Below are 22,792 nucleotides of genomic sequence, written 5' to 3'. Positions count from 1 at the left end.
AACCTTGTGGGCTTGATGGTCACAGTGTCAAACGCTCCCAAAAACACTTCAGCGAGCAGGCCTTCCTAATTGACCTGGCCCAGGTATCCTGGATGGATATAGATCTCATTCCGTCAGTAGAGGATGCCTGGTTGTTCTTTAAAAGTAATTTCCTCTCAATCTTAAATAGACATGCCCTATTCAAAAAATATAGAACTAAGAAAAGATATAGCCCCTGGTTCTCCTCAGACTTGACTGCCCTTGACCAGCACAAAAACATCCTGTGGCGTACTGCATTAGCATCAAATAGCCCCCGCGATATGCAACTTTTCAGGGAAGTTAGGAACCAATATACACAAGCAGTTAGGAAAGCAAAGGCTAACTTTTTCAAACAGAAATTTGCATCCTGTAGCACTAACTCCAAAAAGTTTTGGGACACTGTAAAGTCCATGGAAAATAAGAGCACTTCCTCCCAGCTGCCCACTGCACTGAGGCTAGGAAACACTATCACCACCGATAAATCTACAATAATCGAGAATTTCAACAAGCATTTTGCTACGGCTGGCCATGCTTTCCACCTGGCTACCACTACCCCGGCCACCAGCTCTGCACCCTCCGCTGCAACTTGCCCATGCCCCCCCCGCTTCTCCTTCACACAAATCCAGACAGCTGATGTTCTAAAAGAGCTGCAAAATCTGGACCCCTACAAATCATCTGGGCTAGACAATCTGGACCCTTTCTTTCTAAAACTAGCCGCCGAAATTGTCGCAACCCCTATTACTAGCCTGTTCAACCTCTCTTTCGTAACGTCTGAGATCCCCAGAGATTGGAAAGCTGCCGCGGTCATCCCCCTCTTCAAAGGGGGTGACACTCTAGATCCAAACTGTTACAGACCCATATCCATCCTGCCCTGCCTTTCAAAAGTTTTTGAAAGCCAAGTCAACAAACAGATCACCGACCATTTCGAATCCCACCGTACCTTCTCCGCTATGCAATCCGGTTTCCAAGCTGGTGATGGGTGCACTTCAGCCACGCTCAAGGTCCTAAACGATATTATAACCGCGATCGATAATAGACAGTACTGTGCAGCCGTTTTCATTGACCTGGCCAAGGCTTTCGACTCTGTCAACCACCGCATTCTTATTGGCAGACTAAATAGCCTTGGTTTCTCAAATGACTGCCTCGCCTGGTTCACCAACTACTTCTCAGATAGAGTTCAATGTGTCAAATCGGAGGGCCTGTTGTCTGAACCTATGGCAGTCTCTATGGGGGTGCCACAGGGTTCAATTCTTGGGCCGACTCTTTTCTCTGTGTATATCAATGACGTCGCTCTTGCTGCTGGTGACTCTCAGATCCACCTCTACGCAGACGACACCATTTTGTATACATCTGGCCCTTCATTGGACACTGTGTTAACAAACCTCCAAACGAGTTTCAATTCCATACAACACTCCTTCAGTAGCCTCCAACTGCTCTTAAACACTAGTAAAACTAAATGCATGCTCTTCAACCGAACGCTGCTTGCACCCGCCCACCCGACTAGAATCACTACTCTCGACGGGTCTGACCTAGAGTATGTGGACAACTACAAATATCTAGGTGTCTGGTTAGACTGTAAACTCTCCTTCCAGACTCACATTAAGAATCTCCAATCCAAAGTTAAATCTAGAATCGGTTTCCTATTTCGCAACAAAGCCTCCTTCACTCATGCTGCCAAACATGCCCTCGTAAAACTGACTATCCTACCGATCCTTGACTTCGGCGATGTCATTTACAAAATAGCCTCCAACACTCTACTCAGCAAATTGGATGTAGTCTATCACAGTGCCATCCGTTTTGTCTCCAAAGCCCCATATAATACCCACCACTGTGACCTGTACGCTCTTGTTGGCTGGTCCTCACTACATATTCGTCGCCAAACCCACTGGCTCCAGGCCATCTATAAATCACTGCTAGGCAAATCCCCGCCTTATCTTAGCTCATTGGTCACCATAGCAACACCCACCCGTAGTCTGCGCTCCAGCGGGTATATCTCACTGGTCATCCCCAAAGCCAACACCTCCTTTGGCCGCAATTCCTTCCAGTTCTCTGCTGCCAATGACTGGAACAAATTGCAAAAATCTCTGAAGCTGGAGACACTTATCTCCCTCACTAACTTTAAGCATCAGTTGTCAGAGCACCTTACCGATCACTGCACCTGTACACAGCCCATCTGAAATTAGCCCGCCCAACTACCTCATCCCTATATTGTTATTTATTTTGCTCATTTGTACCCCAGTATCTCTATTTGCACATCATATCTTGCACATCTATCATTCCAGTGTTAATACTAATTGTAATTATTTTGCACTATAGCCTATTTTATTGCCTTACCTCCATAACTTGCTAAATTTGCACACACTGTATATTATATGTATTTCTGTTGTATTTTTTACTTTGTTTTGTTTTACCCCATATGTAACTCTGTGTTGTTGTTTTTATCGCACTGCTTTGCTTTATCTTGGCCAGGTCGCAGTTGTAAATGAGAACTTGTTCTCAACTGGTTTACCTGGTTAAATAAAGGTGAAATAAAAATAAATAAAAAAAACAGTGTATGACATTGTTTCAATGAAAATGAAACAACAAAGTGACTGTCACTTTCTGGTTGTGTAATGTCAAAATGGCAGCATTGTCCTTATGTCCTTATCTTCTGTATGTTTGTTTCAAGTTTTAACAAAAAAAGTCCCATGACCTTCTAGTGTAATGATTTATTTGCTGAAGTAAATTGCCTATTAAAATAACCCCCTCTCAGTGTGGTGCAGAATGAACAGAATAAGTCATTTGTTGAAATTCCTCATGAGAAACACCCAACAGATGCTCATAACTGATCAACAAAAATCTCATAAATTATTTCCTTGAATAGTTCAATAGTGCTGAAACTAAATCATAGACGATTCTGGAACATGAGGTCACTATTCCCAGAGCTATCTATCCACGTTTCCGAAGCCTCATTCCAAATGTTATTATTTGGAATGAAAACATCTCCAAGAATTAGTAGAGTGAATCTACTCATCAGTCTCAAAATAAATGGGCCAAAATGCATGTCATTTGTGAGCCTATTCAAAATATACAGACAACCGATTAAAGCAAACTATGGAGTACTATGTTACTATGCAGGAAAAAAAGACAGAAATAATAGAGGAAAGGTGGGGTTTGAGATCCACTGGGAACCTTTGGGGACCCCTATTTACAACCGATTTCAGATGATAGATTTTGAACACTATAAATGAACATATTGTCATAATTGACTGTTTGAAGAGTTGTGGGTGTAGTCTTCAATCCATTCTTAATAGACACCATCACATTCACATTATCCAGGTAACACCCACCTATAATACATAATAGATAGCCTTCTCTGTCACGCTTTCACCTATAATATACTGTATACCTACACCTCAGCTGAATTATTCAGTCTTGCAGCGAGGGAGCTTGACATCCCACTGCCAGGTGCATAGTACTCAGAGATAATCACAGAAAATAACACACAGAACGTGTTTGGGCACCAACGCAGTCAGAGATTAATACACGTTTCTTCTGTATATGCTGTCTCATAAAAGCCATCTTTTGTTTAGTATCAGCTATTCAGAGACTCACCGGCAGCACAGCACATTTATCATTATCGATTTATTTTGTTTGGAAAAAGAAAGTATTAATAGTAGGCTATGCTCACCGTTCATAAGCTATTATATTATCGACTACTGTTATTGTGATCAAATGTACAGAATTTGAAACATGCCTATATTGTAACCAGTACAATATGTCTCTGACTGTTTGGTCTGGCACAAATACAATCATCATAACGTTGCTGTAAATATTTACAATAGAAATACCAATCCTGGACCTTTTCAATACGTTATCCCTAAATTGACCAATTGTTGAACGAACCTCATATACCTTCTTATAGAAATAAGCCAATAGGTGTGATTTACTCATCCACTGGTATCCAATCCATGAAGATGTGTACCCTGCAATTACGTCACTCCAACGGCTTGCTGGCTCGCGTGATAGCCAATTGGGTACCAGCCCGTACAATCTTGCTGATTTAGTTATCCAATCAGCTGTTGTGCTTGGCTTTGTTGTTGGTGATGACATGGACTTATTTGTTGTTACTGGAAGGCGAGGGTAGAGTGTGGGAAGGAGGGTCCGGTTTGAGCGATTGATTTCGAAATTTTGAAAGAAAATACGAGGCTTTGTTTTCCCAGGTTTCAACAATAAAATAACTGAGGTGGGGTGAAAAGCGGTGAAGTAGGTGAATATGGACGAACTCAGGCATCAAGTGATGATCAACCAGTTTGTTTTGACTGCTGGTTGTGCTGCTGATCAAGCGAAGCAGCTTCTTCAAGCGGCTCACTGGCAATTCGAGGTATGCGATGTGTTATGTTTATTTGTGTGCGCTCTCGTTTGTGTGTTGGTTTCATGACGATGCAGCTAACCAGCTACTTTAGCTAGCTAACAAAGGCAAAGAAAGAGAAGTTCTCCAAAATTAGTGAATGGCGATTTTTCTTTAAAACCATGTAACTAAACCCAGTCATACGACCATGCTTTTACCCTGGATAATCCGGAAGACCTGGTCTAACGTTAGGAAATGCGGTGTTTGCCATCGAATTTCTGTTGAGTAATCCATTGTCATTGATTTTTCGTTTTGACTGTTTCACCACTAGTTAACGTTAACTAGCTGGGAAATTGTTGCTGCTAACGTTATTGTTTTGACAGCTGTATTGGTTACATTGGTTATTTTATGTTAGGTTTTTCATTTTGATTCTATTCAATATTACTTTTTATTATCTAACTAGCCATGGTTGCAGTTGATAGTAGTGTGATCCGATTTCTTTCAATGCCATATGAACATCAGCAATTTCGAACGTCTAATTTAGCTCGCTACAATAATAGTGCAACCGGCTTTTGGTAGCTAACTAGCTATCCAGAGAGCGAATTTGCTAGATAATGTAACGTTAGAGCGAGTTCTGTCGTAGTAAACTTGTGATCATCAACAGTTCCCTCAATTATCTCTGAATAGTTGAGTGTCCAGAAATAAAATACCTGGTTGAAGTTTTTGAAACCATAACGTTAACTTTGTTTACATTTTTGACTTGACACGACCAAACACGCGAAGGCAGAGGCACTTCCGGTCCAGACCCCATTGTTGTAGTAAGTAAAAGATGTCTCAAACGTTGCCTTTGTTTTTTGAAGATTCTCACTGCACTGAAAATGTGTAGGCTATTTAGTGTAATAACATGTATGTTACATAGCTAGCACACACAGCAATTCATTCCTCAGTCACAACTGGTAAGATTTATGACCAGTCAATACACACTCACAATTTTGGAACAAGCTTCTACTAGTTATAACTTTCCATATCTGGCTGCATAAGAGTAGTGCACCAAGAAACACACTCACAAACACACATTTTAAAGAACATTGTGTTTATAATTACAAGGTTAGGGAAAAGGGACACAGCGGACCTCCTGGATTGACTGTACTCTTGTCCAGGAGTGTTCATAGGGGATATCTATCTTTAGGCAGATTGCGGTGCATTATCCTTCGTTGTTCATATCCAGAACTCCTAATCCTGGCTCAGAGATGCACACTGTTTGAACAGGCATTTATTCTAAGCTGACACACAGCTTGACCCTTTTCAATCATGGCTTCACCCAGAGCAGCAAGGTGGAATTGTCATTTGAATGAACATATAATAGTAACATACTTTTTAAAAAATCAATAATTCACTACATGATATGAAAGAAAAATCCAGTCTATGTTGAAGCACACCCTAGAGTAATGTATAATGAAAAGTATGCAAAGCCGTGTAGGCTATATCCACTCCTGTTTGAAGAGCTCAGCTGGCCACTGGTTTGAAATATTCAACAGGGCCCTAAGTATGGACAACAGAGAGATGCTGAGAAGATCTGAGGCATCAGGCCTCTGCTTCCAGCTGGTTTCCCAAACACACCTCCTCTCTGTCTAATGACCAAGCTTTTGTTAGTGCGTACGGGCCAGCAGAAGTGGCTGGGCCAGGTGGTTTGAAGTGGCTGAGGAGGCTGCTCAGCTCCTCCCGAGAGTCAGCCTGCAGCTTGATTGTTGATCATTGCAGAGACCACCTAGCCTCCTCTGGGCAACCTGTCCGGCTCAAGGTCAAAAGGCTAGTTGTCTATGGCTGGGCTGAGCTCCCCCAGGTGCTGTTGGCTAAGGAGTGGAGGGTCAGAGACTGTCAGACTCAAGGCTTCTCATTATTGTCATCTGAACAGGAGCAGAGGTGAAAACAGTTGTTGACGATTAGAGGAATAGGAATGGTTAGGAATGTGGCACGTGTAATAATGCATCTCACAAAATATGTATGTATATTGTATTGTATACACTGAGTGTACAAAACATTAGGAACACCTGCTCTTTCCATGACAGACTGACCTGGTGAAAGCTATGATCCCTTATTAATGTAACTTGTTAAATCCACTTCAATCGGTGTAGATGAAGGGGAGGAGACAGGTTAAATAATGATTTTTAAGCCTTGAGACATTGATTGTGTATGTGTGCCTTTCAGAGGGTGAATGGGCAAGACAAAATATGTAAGTGCCTTTGAACGGGTTATGGTAGTAGGTACCAGGCGCACCAGTTTGAGTGTGAAGAACTGCAACGCTGCTGGGGTTTTCACACTCAACAGTTTCCTGTGTGTATCAAGATTGGTCCACCACCCAAAGGACATCCAGCCAACTTGACACAACTGTGGGAAGCATTGGAGTCAACATGGGCCAGCATCCTTGTGGAATGCTTTCGACACCTTGTAGAGTCCATGCCCCGACAAATTGAAGCTGTTCTGAGGGCAAAGGGGGTGCAACTCAATATTAGGAAGGCGTTCCTAATGTTTTGTGCACTCAGTGTATATATTGTGTATACATATTGTATTATACATACATATTGTATATAGAGACACTATATACACATACACATACAGTATATACAATCTCAAAATGTATTAGTAAATTGAATGCCTTTGTGGCTAGGCATCTTTCTATGATGTCAGTATAATGTCCGTCTCACAGCAGTGTTCACCTATTTTTATTTAGCCTATTTCTATTTCAGGCTGTTTTTTTAGGTATGTTTTTGTTATTGTTTGCTGCGCCCTCATTTAGAAGCCTGTTCAATTCTTCTGCTTTTATATAGGCCTAGTGCTGGGCTTCATTGCAGTGTTTTTCTATCAGTCACGTTACATAAGCAACACTGTCATGTCTCTTCTCTGCTCCATTGGTAGGTTCACTGCTACGTAAGGTAATGGATGCTCTCACTTAAAGCCCATGAGTAGTACTGAAACCTTTATGCCGATGCTCTTAGATATGGTGTTGCACTGTGTGTTTGTAACCTACATTATCTGTGTCTGAAACGGCACCGTTGTTGATGGTCTTGGATGTACACAGAAACACACTTTAAAAAAACATAAATAGACAAAGAACAGTGTGATCCCAGTAGCCTGGTAGACAATGGCAGTGCAGCACATTCATGTTGATATGTGTGTCACGTTGAGCAGCAGACATTCCTGCACTGCTGCTGCTGTTGTCAAACAACCACAGAGCTTGGTGTGTGGGGGGAGGGGACGGCTTTAGCCGGGAGGGGAAACCACACATTCATTGAAGTGTTCGCAAAGAGAGACTCTAGTGAAGGGAAATGGAGGCTAGGCAAGGGACTAAGGTTTAGCTAGACATGCTGTCATTCTAGTAGTAGGCTGCAGGCAGTTCTTTTAATCCGGTTACTAAGACACATTCATATTAGAGGCGATTTGTATACCAAGGAAGGACACAGCATTTGTCAATTTTCCACCTCTTAAAAAGAACATGAATCATGGGCCAGTCAGACTACTTGAATCATAAAACAGGTATCTTGCAATAAAATCTGATAAACTACTAAGGATATGTTTTGGTATCAGTTTTGTATTTTTGTTTCCGGACCATGGTGTCCTTACCAGGCTGGCCTTTGTTTCATTCTGTTGTGAATACAATGGAAGTTGCCTATGGACTTCCTTGTTTGTGTTCAAGGGCAGCAACTGAAAGTAGGCCTACTTGTTTACATTGAGTGTTTCCTCATAGCCCGTCAGAGCAAGGCTGTCACAAGGAAGGCTTTGTTGTGGCCTATGTGAATTGTCCCTGAGAATATAGCACATACCCTATTCACAGTAGTTTATATAGCCTAAACGGTTTACATGTCACTGAGTTGTAAACACTCGTTTTAAGTAAAGTACTAGGCTACTAGTTATCTTCTTTTCCATGCAAATTATGGTTTTAAACAAGCCTGTGTAGCGTGTACATTCTCACTGATCAGTTAGCCTGTCTGCCGCTGCCTCTCTCTCCGCGTGGTTTACAAACCCTGTTTTAGACAGTGGAGGATAATAGTTTTAACCCCAGAGTCATGTGATCTACTCGTACCAACTGACCTACAGGCTGATGCTAGCAGAGGGGGATGGGGGTTCATGCTCTCCAGTGTGAGCGGATAGGAAGGTGAAATGTGTTACTACTGTTTTGTGGTCCGCAAACTAGGTATGGACGTGAGTACTCGAACGGACGTCAACTCGATCTTTAACCAGACATGATTTGTTGTTTTATGCTGTAAAACTATTTGGTCAAACATTTTTATTGGAGACAATGTTATTTTGCTTTGACTAATGTTCAATTTGTACATGTGCATTTGCGGAACACAACAAAAAAGAAACCAAGCCAAGCATCATACATTTCTGCTCCCTAAATTCCCTTTACCCTCCTTGTTTCACTCACTCAATTGGGTTCCGACCGCTCCCTCTACACACGTGTGCTGAGTGCACACACAAGCTCCTGTTAGGCCTACATAAATAAATGCCTATAAAAACGGACCTAACTGATGGGATACACAAGCTACATTCCCTTTCCAAATGACGTCAGTTTTATCACAAATTCTAAATGGACTGGTTGACTGAATTAGGGAAATATGTCTTCCAACAATTAGTTGCAATTTTGGAATAATTGCGTCATTTTCCGTTTATGCTACTTTGCGGTTGTCACTAGTTACCACAAAGTCTAAATTGGCTATACGCAGTGGCGGCTCCTGAAAAAATTCTCAGGAGGGGCAATTTTTCTGATGATTTAGGTGACCTACACACATTTTAAAAAAGATATGTCCAGCAACAACATGAAGACAGGGGCAGCATATAAGTCAATACCAGAAGCATTTATTGACTGATCTGGGGAGATGGATTCCAGTTTCTGTGACAGATTATAAATAATCTCTGATGCCTTTGTTATATTAGCTTTTGGTTGAATGTACTGTCGTAGTAAATATATAATGTTATAGCTTGGTCTGACTAAAATCTTGTGCATGACCCATTTTGTGTTGGGCGTTTGTTTTCAATCAATGCTGTTCCTATCCTATAACAATGGACAAAAGAGTCCTATCTTGTCAGCCTTGTCAGCAGGTGGCCAAGGACAACACCCACGCCATAGGTCTCTCAGTTCTTCCAACTCACGAGTTCTTGCTCTGAGGACACACACACACACACACACACACATCATCACTGATAACACACACACACACACACATCATCACTGTTAAACACACACACACACACACACATCATCACTGTTAAACACACACACACACACACACAAAAATCCCCTCTCTTTAGGCTGAACATTTGAAGACAGAGAACCCGACTCAGAGCCAATGCAACAGTGGAGGGGACCTCGCCCAACTCATCAGGACCAATCAGAAGATCAGAACTACTAGATTCAACCTACATCATTTATTGTATAAAATGTCAGCACACAATGTTTTCGGGGCTCTCTTCAGATAGCTCCCTAAGAGTTTGACGAACGAGTCCGTGCACGCGATTCCAGATATCTTTACCTCTGAATAAACTGCCTTTATTATACCATATCCACCCTGTCCAAAGTCTCTACTTGGTCTCAGTTCTCCAGTAAACTTGTGATTATCAACAGTACACAACGGTAACAAACAATTGGGGGAACTCACGGGGCAGATAGTAAGGTCACAGTGACACAGAAAGCAGTTCAATGTCGGGGCTCGGGGGTACAGAGTCGCTCTCTTACCAGGATCGATTTTCCCTGTGACTGTCAGATCTAGGTCCGCTCCGACCAGGGTGAAGCCGGCCGGCTCCACTTCTCTGTCCGGGACTCTGTCATCCAGCCAAGTCTCCCAGCTGTATTGGATTCCGCTGCCAGCAACGTTTTCATTATTTAGTCCGTTCGTAGCGGGTATGTACACGATCAACAAGATCAGTCCAAAACCCACCACTCGAAATCCATGGTTGGCAGAATGTTTGTAAACTAAGTGTACAAATTAAAAACATAAAATAACGCCACTAAGTGTACAAATTAAAAACATAAAATAACGCCACACTGCAGGTCGCAAAGAGACGCTGCTAGCCGCTATTTGCTTAGTTACGTTCATGGTTACGTCACGTATGACGAAAGCGCGTAAGTGCAAGCCCACAGACACCCATAGAGAATGTATTGAAAGCTTTGAAATTTGAAAAAAATAGATTTTACATGACAGGCTATGAGAGACTTCTGGGCGATTTTCAACCTGACTGAAATCGCCCAAAAACGGGCGGGGCCATTTGAAGCACGACTTTAGCCTGATTTGACATTTAGTGGCAGTCAGATCAGATTACAACACTGATAACTACTGTTGCCGTGATATAATTGATTAGAAAAAAAATCCCTTCCTTTTCCCGTTTGGCAGTGCGTCGCCCATATCGCCCTATTGAACAGGCCGTCCCTGGCTATACGTAACAATTCATGAAAACAAAAATGTGCTTTTTGGTCTTAATTTAAGGTTAGTTGCGTTATTAGGGTTAAAGGTTAGGTTTAAAATGAGATTTTAAGAAGATACATTGTAGAAACAGGCAGGGTTTATGGCCTTGTGGCTGTGGTAACTAGTGACGACCCCCACTTTGCGAACTTCTAGTGCCATTTAGAATTGGTTAGCCTAGGCTATATATAACCCCCGTAAACATAGACAGGTTGTACTCTGAAAATATGCAAAAACATTATTTGAATAAGAGTATTTTCATCAGAATCATTAAGCCTAGGCCTACTCACCAAACAGATGTCATGGCCGTAATTCATCCCCGTGGAATGTTCAATGTGGAATTGTTATTCTATTTTGAAAATTCCAAAGAACAGGCAGTATATATATATATATATATAAGATTTTGGTTTGTAACCCTTTTCAAATGATCAGATGTGCGTCACTTCGCACTATTCTGTTCTATTTTATTCTGTTATTACATTTGTACATTTTAGTCATTTAGCAGATGCTATTATCCAGAGCGATTTACAGGAGCAATTAGGGTTAAGTGCCTTGCTCATGGGCACATCGACATATTTTTTTCACCTAGTCGGCTCTGGGATTTTAAGCAGCAACCTTTCGGTTACTGGCCCAAAGCTCTTAATTGATACTACAACATAGATGTGTCTTGACTGTGATAAGGTCTCGGGAAATAAGAGAGTCTTGTCTGCTAAATTAACAAAACAAGGCTGTGCCATTGCACAGCTATAGGCTTCTACAAGAAAGTGCCACACTGCTGAGGTTACTACCTTTTTGGGGGGCAACTCAATATTAGAAAGGTGTTCTTAATGTTTTGTACACTCAGTGGATATATAAGGCAAGTTAGCAATTAGAATTCGTTATCTTTAATGGTTATGATAAATTAGGCATTGTTGCGCAATGTTGGCATAGATAAATGTGCAAAAAATTTTCCAGTGCGGGCCTTGTGTTCTAAAAGTAGCTTTTCTTTCCTTTATTCCCCGAGTATTCAGAAAAAATTCATGCCAATACTTGAACAGTCAAAGGTCAAATTCCCATCCCTACCACAAACGACAGTTCAAGTGCTCACAATGTTCTCACACACAATTTCCTCTCTCCCCCTCTTTCTGTCTCTCTCTCTCCCTCTACAGACCGCCTTAAGCTCCTTTTTCCAGGAGGCCAACATCCCTAGTCACCACCACCAGATGGTAAGTGCATTTTGTTCCCCCTAAAAAATGAAAAAAGGGCTTAAGGCATGTATTACATTATGTCAGTGTGTTCAGGGAGATAATTTACAGCATGGCTGCAGTGTCAGTGGCCAGGCCAGTCTGCTCCTCCTCTTCAGTCAGACAGACAGAGGGACAGATGCAGACAGGACAGGACTAGAGCCATGGACATAGTAGTACAGCCCCGTCTGGCAGAGTGGCATCAATGGAGTTATCTCTTCTGAGTAGTATAGTCTACATCCTTCTGTACTACTCAATGGTGCTTAGTGGTTTTCCACACAGCCCAAGCCTTTTAGGGTAAGCTTATTTAAGAGATACTGCCACATGGACTGGCACCATGCTTTTTAGTGCAACACACGTTTCATATCATGAATTCTTAAACCTTACACAATATTTTGAAACCTTTTCCTTCAACATGTATTGCATGAAAATACGCATTGTTGTGCCAATTCCCTATGTCAGGCACAGCAAAGTAGCTAGTTCCCAATAGCTAATTTCATTGCGATGAAAGCAATGGCACAAGGCTAGCCCCTGTCCTTGGCCCAAGCCAATTTACGCAATGCTATTCCCTAACGGCTATCGTGATCATGTGGTCCGTGCATGACACCATTTCTGCTTCAACTGACCAGTTAAAGCCCCGGAGCAGTGAGTTGGAAATGTAACAATGTTTCCCACATGGAGGCTGTGCAGTGAGCATGCAGTGTTGGCATGCAGACTGAACCCAGCCATCCCCTTAACATCTGTCTGTCTGCTTCTGCTCTGCTGCTGCTGGAACAATGTTTTTGTTATCTCTCCATTCTTTCCCTTCCTCTCGGGTGGGAGGAGCATGTTCTAGCTTGAGAGCGAGAGAGAGAGAGAGAGAGAGAGTGTGTGGCCAGGGTTTGTTATTATTTTCGGTTCAGCCATTACATCATACCGCTGGAGGGTGTTTGTATGTGTGTGCGCGAGTGTGTACAAGTGTGTTTGTGTGTGAGGCGAGCATGTGCATGTTGGGAGGAGGAGTGATGTAAGCGAGCTATCTGCTAGAGAGGAGGAGGAAGGGCTGTTAAAGGGTAGAGAGAAAGAGAGAGTGATTGTGGAGAGGCAGTTAACAGCAGCTGCAAGCCATCTCCATGTATTGGTTAGTCCCTCTCTCTCTAGGCTGCCCTGCAGTCTCCTTGGGGCCTGGGGGAGCCACAGGGGAACAGTGGGCGTGGGGAAGAAAGCGCTCAGTGTAGCAACAATAATGGACACAACACTGCCCTCAATCAAACACTATTGACTATATACTGAGAACAAAGGTATATAAAGGACTCTCGTAGCCTTAAACCTACACAGACGTCAAATTTCCACAACCACTTGACATCAAGGGTTGGATTGCTTGTTGTAAACATGGGGCTGGGGTTCTTTAAATTAGGCCTAGTACTTGACCTGAGAAAACAAGTCATAATAAGTTTGGTGTCCTAGAGGATGACATTCCTATATCAATTTAATCTGTACTCAATCTGGTGTAGAGAAGCCACAACCAGTTGAATGACTGTTTCTTTTCTGACTGATGTGTACTCTGTACATCAGTAATGTATGGAAAGAGGGTAATGCACTCTGTAGTGGTGGTGGTAGTGGTAGTAGTAGTGCATGACACGTGTCATGCATACAGTGCATGTGGAAAGTATTCAGACCCCTTGACGTTTTCCACATTTTGTTACGTTACAGCCTTGTTCTAAAATTGATTCAATTAAACATTTTCCTCACACAATACTCCATAATGACAACGCGAAAACAGGTTTTTAGAAATACCTTATTTACATAAGTATTCAGACCCTTTGCTATGAATCTCGAAATTGAGTTTAGGTGCATCCTGTTTCCATTGATCTTTCTACAAGTTGATTGGAGTCCAGCTTTTGTAAATTCAATTGATTGGACATGATTTGGAAAGTGCATGTCAGAGCAAAAACCAAGCCATAAGGTTGAAGGAATTGTCCGTAGAGCTCCGAGACAGGATTGTGTCGAGGCACAGATCTGGGGAAGGGTACCAAAAAATGTAGAACCACCAAGACTCTTCCTAGAGCTGGCCGCCCGGCCAAACTGAGCAATCGGGGGAGAAGGGCCTTGTCAGGGAGGTGACCAAGAACCCGATAGTCACTCTGACAGAGCTCTAGTGTTCCTCTGTGGAGATGGGAGAACCTTCCAGAAGGACAACCATCTCTGCAGCACTCCACCAATCAGGTCTTTATGGTAGAGTGGCCAGATGGAAGCCACTCCTCAGTAAAAGGCACATGACAGCCCGCTTGGAGTTCGCCAAAAGACACCTAAAGACTCTCAGACCATGAGAAACAAGATTCTCTGGTCTGATGAAACCAAGATTGAACTCTTTGGCCTGAATGCCAAGCATCACGTCTGGAGGAAACCTGGCACCATCCCTATGGTGAAGTATGGTGGTGGCAGCATCCTGCTGTGGGGATGTTTTTCAGTGGTTGGGACTGGGAGACTAGTCAGGATCGAAGAAAAGATGAACGGAGCAAAGTACAGAGAGATCCTTGATGAAAACCTGCTCCAGACTGGGGGGACGGTTCACCTTCCAACAGGACAACGACCCTAAGCACACAGCCAAGACAATGCAGGAGTGGCTTGGGGACAAGTCTCTGAATGTCCTTGAGTGGCCCAGCCAGAGCCCGAACTTGAACCCGATCGAACATCTCTGGAGAGATCTGAAAATGGCTGTGCAGCGACGCAACCCATACTACCTGACAGAGCTTGAGAGGATCTGCAGAGAAGAATAGGAGAAACTCCCCAAATACAGGTGTGCCAAGCTTGTAGCGTCATACCCAAGAAGACTCGAGGCTGTAATCGCTGCCAAAGGTGCTTCAACAAAGTATTTGTATTTTATTATTATTGATCCCCATCTTCCTGGGGTCCAGTAAAATTAAGGCAGTTATACATTTGAAAAACATTACAATACATTAAAAACAGATTTCACAACATATTAAGTGTATTTCCTCAGGCCTCTACTCTACTACCACATATCTATAACACAAAATCCATGTGTACATGTGTGTATAGTGCGTATGTTATCTTGTGTTTGCATCCATGTGTTTATGTTTGTGTTGCTTCACAGTCCCCGCTGTTCTATAAGGTGTATTTTTACCTGTTTTAAAAAATCTGATTCTACTGCTTGCATCAGTTACCTGATGTGGAATAGAGTTCCATGTAGCCATGGCTCTATGTAGTACTATGTGCCTCCCATAGTCTGTTCTGGACTTGGGGACTGTGAAGAGACCTCTGGTGGCATGTCTTGTGGGGTATGCATGGGTGTCCGAGCTGTGTGCCAGTATTCCAAACAGACACCTCTTACAAAAACAAGCAGTGATGAAGTCAATCTCTCTTCCACTCTGAGCCAGGAGAGACTGACATGCATGTCATTAATGTTAGCTCTCCGTGTACATTTAAGTGCCAGCCGTGCTGCCCTGTTCTGAGCCAACTGCAATTTTCCCAAGTCCCTCTTTGTGGCACCTGACCACACTACTGAACAGTAGTCTAGGTGCAACAAAACTAGGGCCTGTAGGACCTGCCTTGTTCATAGTGTTGTTAAGAAGGCAGAGCAGCGCTTAATTATGGACGTACTTCTCCCCATCTTAGCTACTGTTGTATCAATATGCTTTGACCATGACAGTCTACAATCCAGGGTTACTCCAAGCAATTTAGTCACCTCAACTTGCTCAATTTCCACATTATTCATTACGAGATGTAGTTGAGGTTTAGGGTTTAGTGAATGATTTAACCCAAATACAATGCTTTTAGTTTTGGAAATATTCGGGACTAACTTATTCCTTGCCACCCATTCTGAAACTAACTGCAACTCTTTGTTAAGTGTTGCAGTAATTTCAGTTGCTGTAGTAGCTGACGTGTATAGTGTTGAGTCATCCGCATACATAGACACACTGGCTTTACTCAAAGCCAGTGGCATGTCGTTAGTAAAAATGGAAAAAAGCAAGCGGCCTAGACAGCTGCCCTGGGGAATTCCTAATTCTACCAGGATTATGTTTGAGAGGCTTCCATTAAAGAACACCCTCTGTGTTCTGTTAGACAAGTAACTCTTTATCCACATTATAGCAGGGGGTGTAAAGCCATAACACATACGTTTTTCCAGCAGCAGACTATGATCGATAATGTCAAAAGCCGCACTGAAGTCTAACAAAACAGCCCCCACAATCTTTTTATCATCAATTTCTCTCAGCCAGTCATCAGTCATTTGTGTAAGTGCTGTGCTTGTTGAATGTCCTTCTCTTTAAGCATGCTGAAAGTTTGTTGTCAATTTGCTTACAGTAAAATAGCATTGTATCTGGTCAATACCATTTTTTCCAATCGTTTACTAAGGGTTGGTAACAGGCTAATTGGTCGGCTGTTTGAGCCAGTAAAGGGGGCTTTACTATTCTTAGGTAGCGGAATGACTTTTGCTTCCCTCCAAGCCTGGGGGCACACACATTCTAGTAGGCTTAAATTGAAAATATGGCAAATAGGAGTGGCAATATCGTCCGCTATTATCCTCAACAATTTTCCATCCAAGTTGTCAGACCCCGGTGGCTTGTCATTGTTAATAGACAACAATAATTTGTTCACCTCTTCCACACTCACTTACTGAGTAAAAGGTCTGAATACTTATGTAAATGTGGTTTTTCAGTTTATTAAATAAAAACCTGTTTTTACTTTGTCATTATGGGGTATTGTGTGTAGATTGATGAGGATTTTTATTTATTTAATCCATTTTAGAATAAGGCTGTAACGTAACAACGTGCAAAATGGGATCGGGTCTGAATACTTTCCGAATACATTGTATGTCATCTCACCTGTTTCCTCTCTGGTGTGTGAGCCCATGAGGGATGTGACTGTTTGTGAGGTACATGGAGTGTGTTGCTGTGTGGCTGTACAAGCTCTACCCTGTGCCTTCTGATGACAAAACAAGACTATAAATACTGTAGGAGAAGTTCTGGTTTGAGCCCAGAGCCTGACCAAATATAATGAATTACTCCTTTACGAGGACCTTCCTGTAAACTAGTCAAACTACTACCACCACCACTACCACTACTATTGTCACTACTACTACTACTACTACTACTACTACTACTACTACCACAACCACCACTACTACCACTACCACCACCACTACTATTATTACCACTACTACTACTAGCACCACCACCACTTCTACCACTACTATTATTATCACCACCACTACTACCACTACTATTATCACCATCACTACTACTACTACTACCACTACTATTACTACTACTACTACTACTACTACTACTATTATCACCACTACTACTACTACTACTATCACTACTACTACTACTACCACTACAATTATCACCATCACTACTACTACTACCACTACTATTATTACTACTACTACTACTACTACTATTATTACTACTACTACTACTACTACTACTACTACTATTATCACCACTACTACCGCTACTACTACCACTACCACTACTACTACTCCTGTAGCTGTACCACTATTGTAAACATTAAGGATGATATCGCAACAGTTGTAACTTGATAGTATGTAGTGTTCAAACTCCCTTGTGAATGTGTGTATGTGTATTGTGTAACAGTGGGGGTCATATGGGCGGCAGATGGGGTCCAGTCCAGACCTGCCCTCCCTCTCAGCCGAAACCTGCTAGACTAGGCCCTTGCCCCACCCTCCCAGCACAGCACAGCACTGTAGCTAAACACAGCCCAGCATACGGTCGCCATTTTTTTGTTCTGTCTACCTACTCACTGCTTCACTGGGACCAAGCCTTATAGTTAGCAAGCCAGCTGCACCTGGACAGTCTAAGCAACTGTAGACCAGTGCTTCTCAGTCGACTTTATTGCTTTATAGCTACATTTTATTACTTGACTAGATAAGTCATATTTGAATATCTCCTTTACTATGGATTTCCATAACAAACAAGTTGAATAATTCACAGCTTAAAGCAGTACTCAGTCACGTCTCTCCAAAGAAAAACAGGAAACCCCCTGTAGGGACCACCATCATGGGTCTTGCAGTTCTCCTAACTGGAGCAGCTGCTGCTCACTCTGACAGACCTGTCACCTCACATCAACACTGAGACTGTGCCTCACTCCCTCACAATACACTCAATACTATACTGTATACTACAGTACTGTCTGCTCCCTCCACTTTCAAAGTGTGTAGTATCTTAGCTAGCTATGAACATGCCTGCCCCTGGGTCTAATCTGGTTTGATGACCTAATCAATTTACCTTTTCAACTTTAGACACCTCTTTCATACTATTAAAGGCACATTTAGTGTGTGTGTGTGACCCTCATGTCAGCGGGGCCATGGCTGTGTGTTATAAATAAAACAGCCCTCACCCTGACTTGCTGCAATGCTAAGAGGTCCTCTCTCCTTTTATGGCTGCTAGCCTGCTACCTGATCCCTGTTGGTGGTGGGGGTGTTTCTATCCGGAGGCACCACACCACACTCAGTCTAAATTACATATTATAAAGTAATTGATGGCCTCCGTGGGGACATCTGACATTTTGTGTAACTGCACTGTGTGTGTAGCTGCCATGTTTAACACAGTGAATGGATGTAGGTGGCTGCTGTACTGTAATTATCAGCAGTTGTACTGCAGACAATGCCCAAGGCTACAAGTGAACTGCCTCCCACAACAGTAACTAACTAGTCTAGGCTATGTGGTTTATGAACTCACCAATCATGCCTTCTATTGGTACATACAGTTCACAGCAGGCAGCAGCAATGGAAGCACCCCATAGGGACCAAATTCATAATTGGGACTGAATGTGTTTAATGAAGTGTTTGCATTCAACTCAATGTAAGTCAGTCATCGTCTTCTGTTTTCCAGATGTGCACTCCAAGGAACACCCCAGCCACACCACCTAACTTCCCCGACACCATTACCATGTTCTCCAAGCTGAGGGCGTCAGACTGCTCGGGGAGCTCCGGAGGCGGAGGTCCCACCCAGGTGTCCATGGCCTGCTCCCCCCCCTCCTCCACAGCTGGCTTCGGATCCTTCTGGGCCTCATCACCCCCCAACCACCAGCCCGTCTGGCTGCCCCCCTCCTCGCCCACAGGCCACCACATGCACCACTACCAGCACCACCACCACCACATGCACCAGACCCCCATGTGGCCCCCTGTGTCCCAGCCCGGCAGTGCCCAGCAGACCCCTGTTGTATCGGCCCTGCATGGCCAGAGATGAGACTCTACCCAGGGTTTGGGAGGGAGGGAGCGGGGCTGGGGAGGGAGGATAGGGTGGGGCTATGTGTAGCCTAATGAATCTACTAGGGGGTTTGGGTAGGTAAAGAGGTGGTGTGTCAGGATTAAAGGGTCTTGAGGGCCAAGGGGAAAAGACACGGTACTGTTGTTTTTCCTTCCTTTCTGTTTTTCTAAAATGACGATGAACAATGTCTCCTTTGGAGGACGTCCATTTGCTCTCTCTCTCTCTTCATCGTAACTCATCAAAGCCTGGGAAGAACCGGGGGAGAACCACTAATAACAATATGAGGAAGTGGAATAACGAAGGGGGTGGACTCTGAACCCCCCCCCAAAACGACTCTGGGAAATACAGTTTTCTTCATCAGTGCAAGTCAAGCCCTGGACCCAGCAGAGCACTTACTTAGGATAGGAGCCATGTGATCTGCTAAAGTGCTTGGTCATTGGCTGTTTTTAGAAACTCTTCTCTCCCTTGGGGTTCAATAACGCTCCAGCGATGTGACCAGATTTCGCAATAATCAGCAGACAAAAACAAAATGGGACTGCAACACATATGATGGTTTACGGTTTTTTGTTCTTGGCTGACCTCATGGTCCTGAATTTTTTTTTTTTTCAATATTGTTTATGGTATGGGGATCTGTATAGTACAGATCATGGACAAACACTGTAGCCATTTTGTCAAGTTTCATGTAGCCATGTATCCCTTTTTAAAATGTCTATTTTGTAAGTACTATGTAGCTTAGTGAAACTTGACTCAGTGGCTCCACTACTTGCTCTTGTGTCTGAGAAGTGGGCTCTTCAGTATGTGTGGACTCTAAGGTTTGGGGGTTAAAGTGTGTCTGAAGACTGACCTTCATGTCAGAGGTGTTTTAAGGAGACATGTAAAGACACGTTAATACTGTAATTCAGTTTGTGTTGAGATACAGCAAAGTCTGCAATAATTTGAGGAAGATTGAAGCCAGTTAAAAGGCTGATGCATTTATATCGTTGTTTTTGGGAACATTTTCTACCTGTGGATGTCAAAGGAAATTGACGTTGTTTCCAGGGATAAATAATGTCAGGTTTGATGTCTAAAAGGTATTGCTTGGAGGCTCTGCAAGAATCTTTTTTTTTGGTGTTGCAACTTTCCACATCCACCCCATTTTAACAAGGAGGCGTGAATCAACTTTATTTTGTTTGATCATGCAAACTGGTTTTCAGTGGCAATTATGGAAACATCTTCTGAACTCCATTGTAAATAAAGGCTCAGCAGAAACAAAGTGCAAAAACGTCAAACTCCATAACCTGGCTGGGGACGAGATTGAGATCTCAGTTATGCTGTCAACACTCAAGTTAATCTGGTTTGCAAATGTTTTGACAAACATAGATGTGTGTGAGCCACCAGTAGGCTATTTCTTCAGGTTTCTATGGGGGGGGGGTAGAGGCCCACAGTGATTTTTCTACACAACCTCTAGCAGAAGATCAACTTCTCCTACCTCTGGTTTAATGGGAGAGGAGAGGCCTTATGTATTCCCTACAGAAACAGTCGTGTTCAATGGGTCAGATTAGCAGAATTTCTCCTAGTGCTCAAAACGTGTGAAATTCCCTCTGTTAGAATAGTGCAATTACTTGATTGACTGATGATGAAATGAGTGTCAACTATAGAATTATGAATTTAGTACGGGTTGCAAATATTTACTAAATGATTGTTCAGGCAATGTTTACATATTATGAGAGTCAGTGTAATGATGAACAATGACCTTGATGCCTCATAACCCAGAGTATTACTTATAGGTGAGCTCTTCATACAATAGCCCATGTCAGAACATTTGCAAATCTATCAATGATGACAGATGGAAAGGTAGCCATTTTCACAATCGTTCTCATATTATAATTATCACAATAAAGACGTAAATGTAAATGTAAAAGGGAGGTCTGAGCAGGTTGCAGTTGTATACAGAGGGTACTTTATCTGAAATAATGTCACATTCATTCATGCCCTCACTAAATGATGTTTTATATTATGCCTGCCACGTCTTCACTCAGACAATCACAATCATATTCACATGTTATTTTTCCCCTCTGGTTGAATATATGTAAAGTCACATTTGTCAAGCTGTTACCTTGTGGGGATGATTGTATAATGTACAACATGGACAGTCATGTAACATTGGACAGATGCCACCTGGCCAATATGGACCCTTGTCAATGTTACCAGACAGAAGGGACACTGCTCCACTGTGCTGCCATGTAGTCTGTTCTGGTTCTAAATCCATGGATCTTTTCAGATGGATATTAGAAACTCAACTGTGGTTCCTCTTGGGGTGTTCATAACACCACCTCATTCATTAACTCATGTGTTCTAGTTTGGGGGTACATTTTGTTGTCAACTGCATGAATTTTGGTTGATGATTTTCCAGTTCTGTGTTTTAACAAGGTGGGAGTGGTTGGCCCCATAATGAGTGTTTCCTGCTGTGTGGATTACTGGCTCCTCCTCCTCAGTACTGTTGTGGTAACTAACACACCCAGACCCAGTAGTCTTGGGTGAGTATGGTTCTTGTGGTGATGTGACCCGGACTCCATTCTCCTGCTACAGCTTTGGAATTTATCAACATCTTTTTATAAGGCTCTCATAAGTCTCGGCCAACGACAGATTGGTCCCCCATGATATCTGTACAAACTGGGTGTTATGAAATGTTCTAACCTCATGTTCACCCATACAAGATGTGCAGAATGCGTGATGGAAATCCTAAAACAAGTCAAACACCAACCAATTGGCAGCGCACTTCAGTAACACATAACTTCTCATGGACCCTCATTTACAGCTCTCTAATCCGGCTCTTTTATAAAGATATTTCTCTCCTGTACTTTGTGTTTCTTTCCCCTGTTGAAATGTATATTTATATGTTTAATAAAATAAGGTATGATCTGCTAACTGTTGGAGTTGTTCTGGGGTCTTTTTTTTGCTAATAATTATTTTTGCGTTTTTATGAAATATGGTTGCTAAGGCAACAGACAAATTAGAACACATCACAGTAGTAACTTTGCTCGTTGAGATATTTTCTGTAAGGGAACCCCCTCAGTAATGATGACATTGCATAATACTATAGTAATCTATATATCCCTATAAGTAGTGTCTCTATAGCACAAAGGAACAAGTAGGCCTATATAAGAGAGACAATAAACACACAGTGTTGCAGTTCATTGAGGAAGGATGTGGTTAGAACTGTGCATTCCAGCCCAGTTAATGTGTTAAGTGTGTGAAACTGACGTGTGTCATAACAGCGTGGCTCACAAAATGTGCCTTCAGTCGAATTACATGCATGTGATGGTGGAGTCGTGTAAAACAGTACAGATATATTTAGGTACCACAAGTAACATTCATTGCAGACAGTCAATGAGGAGTCAAAATATGTTCACATAACAGTTATGTGGACATCATATATGACATCACATATTCCATGAAGGCCCATTTATCCTTGAAAACAAAGATACATCTACCAATGGAAATCTTACATTCAGATTAACTGCCTGTCTTAAATACTCTCCTGAAATA

At 42.5% G+C, this 22,792-nt stretch overlaps 1 protein-coding gene across 1 annotated transcript; it reads left to right on the top strand.

Moving 5' to 3' along the window:
• Nucleotides 1-4,123: 4,123 nt before the first annotated feature.
• On the top strand, nucleotides 4,124-22,176 carry ubald2 (UBA-like domain containing 2). Its single transcript, XM_084141740.1, has 3 exons — nucleotides 4,124-4,381; nucleotides 11,955-12,011; nucleotides 18,887-22,176. The coding sequence occupies exons 1-3, from the start codon at nucleotides 4,274-4,276 to the stop codon at nucleotides 19,241-19,243; spliced, it is 522 nt and encodes a 173-aa protein (XP_083997866.1). The 5' UTR covers nucleotides 4,124-4,273; the 3' UTR covers nucleotides 19,244-22,176.
• The last annotated feature ends 616 nt before the right edge of the window (nucleotides 22,177-22,792 follow it).

Source organism: Coregonus lavaretus (genome assembly GCF_964263955.1).
Source record: "Coregonus lavaretus genome assembly, chromosome: 2".
In the NCBI taxonomy this organism is placed as follows: domain Eukaryota; kingdom Metazoa; phylum Chordata; class Actinopteri; order Salmoniformes; family Salmonidae; genus Coregonus; species Coregonus lavaretus.
Note: the sequence above shows the minus strand (reverse complement) of the source record. Positions and strands in the feature narration are given on the sequence as shown.